Source organism: Chiloscyllium plagiosum, chromosome 1, assembly GCF_004010195.1.
Source record: "Chiloscyllium plagiosum isolate BGI_BamShark_2017 chromosome 1, ASM401019v2, whole genome shotgun sequence".
NCBI classification, from domain to species: domain Eukaryota; kingdom Metazoa; phylum Chordata; class Chondrichthyes; order Orectolobiformes; family Hemiscylliidae; genus Chiloscyllium; species Chiloscyllium plagiosum.
Window position 1 is genome coordinate 22,581,501 of NC_057710.1, and position 8,520 is coordinate 22,590,020.

At 43.1% G+C, this 8,520-nt stretch overlaps 1 protein-coding gene across 5 annotated transcripts in view; it reads right to left on the minus strand.

The window, feature by feature from the left end:
• LOC122555900 (leucine zipper putative tumor suppressor 3-like) overlaps positions 1–8,520 on the minus strand; it is a 194,928-nt gene that overhangs the window by 9,929 nt on the left and 176,479 nt on the right. For all 5 annotated transcript variants that reach the window (XM_043702440.1, XM_043702521.1, XM_043702360.1 and 2 more), the window contains one exon: positions 1,427–2,263. In XM_043702440.1, coding sequence (XP_043558375.1) covers positions 1,427–2,263 — 837 coding nt within the window. The remainder of the gene's footprint in view (positions 1–1,426; positions 2,264–8,520) is intronic.

Sequence of the window (8,520 nt, forward strand, 5' to 3'; positions counted from 1 at the left end):
GGGTGGGGCAAACGCCTTCTTCACTATCCTACCTACCTGCGACTCCACTTGCAAGGAGCTATGAACCTGCACTCCAAGGTCTCTATGTTCAGCAACACTCTCTCGGACCTTACCATTAAGTGTATAAGTCCTGCTCCAGTTTCCTCCCACAGTCCAAAGATGTGGAGGTTAGATGGATCAGCCATGCAAAATTGTCCCATAGTGTGCAGGTTTGGTGGATTAGCCATAGGAAAATGTAGGGTTACAGGGTAGGGGAGGGACAGATCTCAGTGGAATGCCTTTTGGAGGGGTTGGTGTGGACTCAAAGGCTGAATGGCTTGCTTCCACACTGATTTCCCATTTTATGTCCATTCACTGTGAATAGTCACTCCGTTTTGCACCAAAATAACAACCCTTGAAAATCAAATATTAAATTTCTGATTGGTGTGGTTGGCACCTGATGCTAGGGTCCTGTTATTGGTGAACCCCACTTCTGTTGCTAGAGGAATGAAACAGCTAGTTTCATCTGCTGCTGCAACTTTGAGATAGCTCTCCCGCCCACAGTCATCAGAGGGAGGTGGGCACTTTCCCAAAGCTGGTGGGTTTAGGCCTATCCACGAGTTGACATAATATATAATGAGGGTACTGATCTAATCAAGGAAGAGTTTGTCTTGCTGGATGGCTTTGCTGGCCTATTTCAGCATCAATCTCATGCGGTGAGCAAATGGATTGAGTCTTCATAATGCAGTTGCCAACAACACCAATCTTATGGAGCATGGAACTGTACGAATCTCATACTTACACTGATAGCAGCCACTCTCTAGTTTATTGCATTGTGTAGCCTGCTAGAAGATGAAACAGTGCACTAGTTAGAGGTAATGGGGAAGCTACTAACTCTAGACTATTAATCTAAAAACTCAGTTAATGTCCTGGGCTCCCAGGTTTGAATCCCACCACTGCAGATGGTAGAAATTGAATTCAATAAAAATACCTGGAATTAAGAATCCACTGATGGCCATGAAACCAGTGTTTCGTGGAAAAACCCATCTGGCTCACTAACATCCTTCAGAGAAGGAAACTGCTGTCCTTACCTGGTCTGGCCTACTTATGACTCCAGACCCACAGCAACGTGGTCAACTCTCAACTGCCCTCTGAAATGGCCCAGCAAGCCTCTCAATTGTATCAATCGCTACTAGCAATGGGCAATAAATGCTAGCCAGCCAGTGACGTCCATGTCCCACAAGTGGATAAAAAAAACTAGGGTCAATCATTCTCAGTTATTACCTTTATATCAGGAGAATTCAGAAAGTAAAGCACCTGCAGTCACTCAGTCAATCGCACTTTCAGGCATGGATGGCCCTCAGTGAGGGCATCAATCAGAGTACGTGAACATATAATGAGAAATCATTAACAACGTCAAAGGAATTTCAAGATAACTGCACCTTACCTCCCATTTGGTCTCTTCAAGTTTGGGCAGAAGTTCAGACTGCTCTTTCTTAAAAGTCATACATTTTTTCTCCAGGTCTTCTCTCTGCTGCAACAGCTGCCCAATATCCTCCTGCAGTTTCTTCTTCTCTTGTTGGAGTTTGAAGATTTGAAGCTGTAAGGCCTGTTGAGCTCTCTGGGCCTTCTTGGACACCTGCTGGAGCTTGTTGGCATAATTCTGCTTCAGGTCCTCCATCTCACGCTCCCATATTTTCTGCTTCTCCTCAAAGACTTGCACTATGGCCGCCTCGCTCTTGTCGAGGCTTCTTCTCATTTGGAGAACTTCCTGTTCCTTCTCCCACAGCCGGTCTTCAAGGTCCTGAATGATATCGTCGTTCGATGGTGAGTGATAGGTTAGCGTTTCCTGCATGTGATTGAGTTTGTTGAAAGAGGCCACGCTTTTGCTGGAAGACCGTCCACTATCGGAGGTAGATATTCCATTATAGCCCAGCATTCCCCTCTCTCCATATGAGGTTCCTAGACGGTTTATGTGGCTTGTCGAAGCACTCATTGGCCCGATGTGTTGGCTGTAGCCCGTTCCGTACGTGGGAAGGCTGGTCAGTGAGTTACGGCCAGAATCGGACATTCCACCTCCGTGGTTTATAGTCCTGCTGTGACCTGCCTTTTCCAGTCCGACTCTCCCAGCTGAAGGGCTGCTGCTACTGATATGATGGGCATTAAGGCTTTTCCTACTGTCTATTATTCCATTGCTTTGTGGTGGGCAGAGGTTCTGCATAGAGTGGAAGTTTTTGGGGACAACAGGCTTGAATGCAGAGGGTCGAATCAATGACTCACTGTTCTGTAGAGGAAGATTAGAGACATTGTTACTTTCTATCACTGAATGAATCCATTCACCTTGAACCCATCATGGTCAATCATCACGGGTGTTTCTTTAGCCTTTATACCGTAAGGTTATTTTTGTGCATTGCATTGCGGGTGTGCAGTCTCATTGTCAGGGACAAAAATTGGCAAATGTAATCTCCAATGGAGAGAAATATCAAAGCGACAGGTTCCTCACTGCACTATCATGTTAACCATACACTTCTAGTATCATCATGCAGGAGGACTGCCTTTACATTACTGTAAACCCCTGGAGTAGATATGCAGAGTGAATGTATGCCTTGAGTCAGGAAGGATCAGAAGACAGAGATTCCACTTTACCCCAGTTTCAGGTTGGACCCCGTTTGGGATTCTGCTCTACTTCACACTTTAACTGAAGCCCAGGCTTTACAAGGAAAATGTCCTACTTACCCCACCATACCTTTCAAACCATGAATGGAAAGATTTCTTAGGAACGGTTTAGACACATCAACAAACAACAGCTCAAACCATCCCATGGGATGGGAAGGACAATGATTATCCCTATAGTGGATGAGGAATCTTATGATTTAAGCTGTAACTGCAGCACAGTGGCCGTAGTGAGCACCATCTACAAGATGCAGAATTTCACTAAATCATCTCCAATTGCATCTTCCAAACCCATGATCACTTCCATCTAGAAGGCCAAGATACTTGGGAACACCAGCGCTTGCAAGTTCCCCTCTAAGTCACTCAGCATCCTGACTAGGAAATACATCTCTGCTCCTTCACTGTCATTGGGTCAAAATGCCAGAACTACCCCCCTCCCCCACTCCACCCCACCCCCCTCAGGGCACTGCAGTTGTAGCTACCACCCTGTTGACTAGAGCAATTGAAGGCAGCAATTGACCATTAGACAATGAGGGACTGACAACAAAATACTGGCCTTGACAACAATGACCACAGCCTGAGAGCAAACGTTTAAAAATAAAGATTAAAAACTCTTTGCAAAAAACCCAGTCAGGAGATGAGGACCTTTTTTTTAAATCATAGCAAGTTATGATCTTGAACGTACTACCTGAAAGAGTGACTATACAGGTTTCAACAAAAACTTTCAAAAGTTTGAAACGGGAGGATTTGCAGGGCTGTGGGGAAAGAGCAAAGGTCTAGTTTTCAATGAGTTGACACAGGGATGATGGGCTGAACGGTCACTTCGGGTAGTGCTAGATCGAATGAATGAACCTGCCCTTTACATCAAAGCTTCATCTGAAATAGCTGTTTTACTCACATCCTTAATGTGCATTTCACACATAAAGAAGTCTCCTGTGCATTACAGCTGCCACAAAGAAGGTATTTAGCATGTTTGGCTTCATTGCTCAGACCATTGTGTACAGGAGTTAGGACATCATGTTGAAGTTGTACAGGACGTTGGTGAAGCCACTTTTGGAGTAGAGTGGACAGTTCTGGCTGCCCTACCATAGGACGGGTTTTACTAAACTGGAGAGGGTTCAGAAACCATTTAGAAGGATGTTACAGAGTCTGAAGGGTTTGAGTTATTAGGAGAGACTGGGACCTTTTTGACTGGGGCATGAGAGTTTGAGGGGTGACCATATAGAGGTTTATAAAATCATGAGAGGCATAGATAAGGTGAATAGCAAAGGTCTTTTCCTAGGGTAGGGGAGTTCAAAATTAGAAGGCTTAATTTTAAGGTGAGAGGAGAAAGATTTAAAAGGGACCTAAGGGGCAACTTATTCGCACAGAGATTGGCTCGTATATAGCATGAGCTGCCAGATGAAATGGTGGAGCTGGTACAGTTACAACATTTAAAAGACATTTGGACAGGTACACAGATATGAAAGGTTTAGAGGGATATGGGCCAAATGCAGGCAAATGGGACTAGTCCAGATAAGATATATGTTTGGTCAAGTTAGACCAAAGGGTCTGTTTCCGTGCTGTATGACTTGCCATCACAAATATGCTGGGCTGGTGCTGACAGTCCAGGATTCCTCAATGCCAAAATAACTACAGCTACCTCTCGGCCGAAGACATGGTGGCTATGCCAGTTAGCGAGCTCTTTTCAGGTACAAGCAGGTGAATGTGGATTTCATACAGAGCAAGAGGGTCTCCAAAATGCTGAAGTGAGCTAGGGGCAGTAACAAGTTTTAGTTCTGTGATGAACTTCTGTTTGTTTAGTTGATTGTATTCCTTGTTTAATGTAATTGAGGTACGTTGTAAAGTGTTATACTACGTCACTCCTCAGGGATGTGAATGGCACTGATTGAAGACATAAAAAAGACACAATTTACATTTATATAGGGCTGGTCACAATCTCAAGTTGGCATTTATTTTACAGTCAACGTGGAACATGTTGAAATGTTGGAAGCACAGCAGTCAATCAGCACAAAACAAGGTCCCAGAAACAGCAATATAATAGTGACCAGATGATCTGTTTATTTTTGTGATGCTGATTGAGGGATAAAGATTAACCACGTAGGATGTTTTAGGACCCTGTGAGGTGGAGGCATTGACTGGTTTAACAACATGTTTGAAAGATGGCACCTCAGCACTCACTTGCCTGCCTATAGCTCTCTGACTCAGAGGCTACTACTCAAGGTTCGAGAACTTAATCCAGGCTAACACTGAATTTTTGTGATTAAGGAGTGAAGTCCTGTTTTGTAGATATGACTCTCTGATCCAGTCTGTTTTTATTGCTGTTTCAGAAATTAATGCCCTCCATCAGTAGTTCCAGTCCCAGCTAAATATGTTATAAAATCTCCCAGGAGATGGTGCTACTTCCATCCATTTGATAGATAATATCTGATGATTTAAAAAAAACAGTCCTGATGATCAAATTTACAATTGTCGATGAGCTTCTTGCTTTGACTGAGACTGAACAGGCACTTAACATGGCACTTGGAATTCTCAAATCAATTTAAATTTCAGCCATCAAATTCAGTTCGCAGAATCAATTAGCTTTAGTATTTCATGAACAGCTTGCAATGAAATTTAATACCAACCTTCCATATCGAAGGATCTAACCTTTGTGCACCTGTATTTTCTGTCGAAAAATTGTCTTCTTATCTATTCCTAGCTTACCATGGCTCTGGACAAGTCTGGGAGCAATTGACCGTTTTATGGTGGGTGGTGATAACATGCTGGTCCAGCCAGTGATGCCCATATCCCATGAGTAAATTAAAAATTACACTGCTTTCTGCAGGAGCTTATTGTGGACAAAGTGGCTACCATGTGCTGATATCACAACGGTGGCTACACTACTCTAGTAGGTAAAAACAAGGACTGCAGATGCTGGAAACCAGAGTCTAGATCAGAGTGGTGCTGGAAAAGCACAGCAGGTCAGGAAGCATCCAAGGAGCAGGAAAATCGACGTTTCGAGCAAAAGCCCTTCATCACTTTGACACTACACTACACAAGTACTTCAGTGACCAGAGGTTCATTGGAATGTGATCACATTTGGTGCTTTGACAATGCAAATATTTCTTCTCTGCCAAATAATCCATTAGCATGATAGATCAGAATGCCAGTTTCTGAAGATCTCTGGTGACCAGATTTAATGTAAATGCTCTGTTGATAGGAATTCCCTCATTATTCCCTTATGGAAAAGCACTGAGGGTGATGCATTGGCTACAATTAAAATTGGATGTCTCTACCTGAACATCACTTATCCAAACTAGTTAGTTAATTACAGTGGCACCTGATTAATTAATTAAACTGTACATTGGTTTGCAAGAATTAATATCGTTTCGTTTAACACAAACCTGGAATTCTTCCAAAGATCTGCTTCATTTCAAACAGTGATGGACTTATTGTTAGGCTTCACTGCTGAATTTATCAGCTCTGCAGTTACTTCCCTACACACAGTAGGCAGCTTTTGCAGACTGCCAGAAACATATGGGATTAACTTCCAGCACACATGCTGGGTGGGAAACCCACAGGTTTGTGTGGAATGTCTGTCTTACACCTTGCACAATGAGACTGTTCATTGACGACAAATGTGAGCAAGGTTCGGGTGGGGTATAAAAATTGGATGGAGTGTTCCCACCAGCACTGCTGCCCATCCATCATTTACCACACAAAGAGGTTAGTTTATAAACTCCCCTGTCACCTCTGCTTTGCTAATCTATTCCTGCTTTTCCTATCACTGGCTCACCCTCACACCCAGTTACGTCGCACCCGCTTGACAGAGCAAATAAAGACTTATTCAGATGCAATTGCCCCAGTGTGCAAATGACAACAAAAAACATTTCATTTAGATAGCACCTTTTGCACAGCAAAAGCCTTAGACACAGGAAAGTCATCAAACAAAGTCTGACAGCATTCCGCAATGCCAGATGACAGGAAGCTTGGAGAAAGAAGGTTTATAAAAGGAGGAAAGTGAGGCAGAGAGTTGTCAGTTTGTGCATGGAATTATTTTATCTGATCTCCTTAATTGCACCCTACAAGTCAGTCTGTTCCCTATACACGGTAGACTGAAGGACCTTTGACACCTGTGGTCTTAGTTCCTGTCTCTGCTTTTTCAGACTATTTCGATTGATGGCATCATTGATGTCTTACAGGAGCTACTCTTTGTTTTCTGCAACCCACTGCATTGTTTCTCGAGAGTTAGAGGCATTACTATCAGTATGTTTACCATAGGAACCAGCCTCTGGTTCCAGTGGTTAGACCAACCGCCACGTCAAACTGTAAATCCATCCACAAATACTGAACAATTGGCAAATTTGCATGCACTGGCATATCAGCAATTAATAACCACTTCCAGACTATGCTATACATGCTGTCAAACTTGTCTGGTGAGATGTATTGCAATTGCTGCATTCCATACATAATGTGGGCTGCGTACTTTCATTGTCTAATAATAAAACAGCTAAATTAACACAGCCCTTTGTGTAGCTTTTGGACGAGTTTGTTCAGCATTCTTACAGGGAAGCTGGAAAAACCGATGATTCATTATCACTCCCAACTTTCCATATATGTTTTCCAGGTCCTTGAATCATGTGACCTCCCAGCAGGTCAAACAACCTTTTTAACTCCATCTCCAATATTAACGTAACCAATAAAACGGCTTTTATGTTTGAAAAAAACAGGAAGAAAAACACAATTTTTAATGCAACTATGATTTTTCCCATGGTTTGCTTGTAGCAGGGGGCAGGAGATTAATCTTTTAACCTTGAACACAAACAGAAGTAGGCCATTCAGCCCCTCGCGCTTCGATCACCACTCATTGAGATCATGGTTGATCTGTGGCCAAACTCTGTATGTGAAGTGCAACAGCGGAATATGACAGTAATGATGAACCTTTAACTGGTTTCTAATTCTGCTTCATCCACTTCCCATTAAAGGACTTCATTCTTCCCTTCTGCAGAAAATATGGAATTGTTGTTAAAAACTCAAGTGCTCCACTAACGTCCGTTCAGAAAGGAGTAGTGCCACCCTTACCCAGCCTGGTGTGTGTATGTGTAAGTGACTCCAGCTCCCCTCTCAGAGAGCCTAGCAAGCAACTTAGAAGCAGCAAAAGGAGAGGCTTCGGCATTCTGGCAAAATCACTGAACTAGTAATCTGGATTCCCAAGCTAACATTCTCAAATACCACCACGGCAAGTGAAATTGGAATTCAATAAAATCTCAAATAAAAACTGCTGATGTCTAAATGCAGTCAGTACCTTCCAACTTAGACTAGTGCTTGGAAATAATGTCAAATTAGAGGAAGTGAGGGTCAAGCAAAGGATCGTATTCTGACTCAGGTGAGATTACAGGAAATCACACCTCAGTTCAATCTTTGAGCTGAATGAACACAATTTGCTTTCAACGTGGACTTGTTTTTAAGTGCCATGGAGCTATAAAGGGACCCTTTGTGACAGCATTGATAGAGCTCATTTCCCCTCCAGGCACCAACACTCAGGGTTTCAAAGGAAAACATAAAAGGACTGTGGACCACCGAAATACTAACACTGTTCCTCTGCAATCATTCAGCATTTAGAACTCTGAGTTACAAAATCCGGTCTCTATTCATAGCAGCAGTGGTCATAATCTGACTTTTAAGAAGCAAGATTCCTACACATGACTTAACTTGAACCTAAGGCATGGATTTTGGATTAGTGGTGCTGGAAGAGGACAGCAGTTCAGGCAGCATCCGAGGAGCAGTAAAATCAACGCTTCGGGCAAAAGCCCTTCATCAGGAATAAAGGCAGAGAGCCTGAAGGGTGGAGAGATAAGCTAGAGGAGGGTAGGGGTGGGGAGAAAG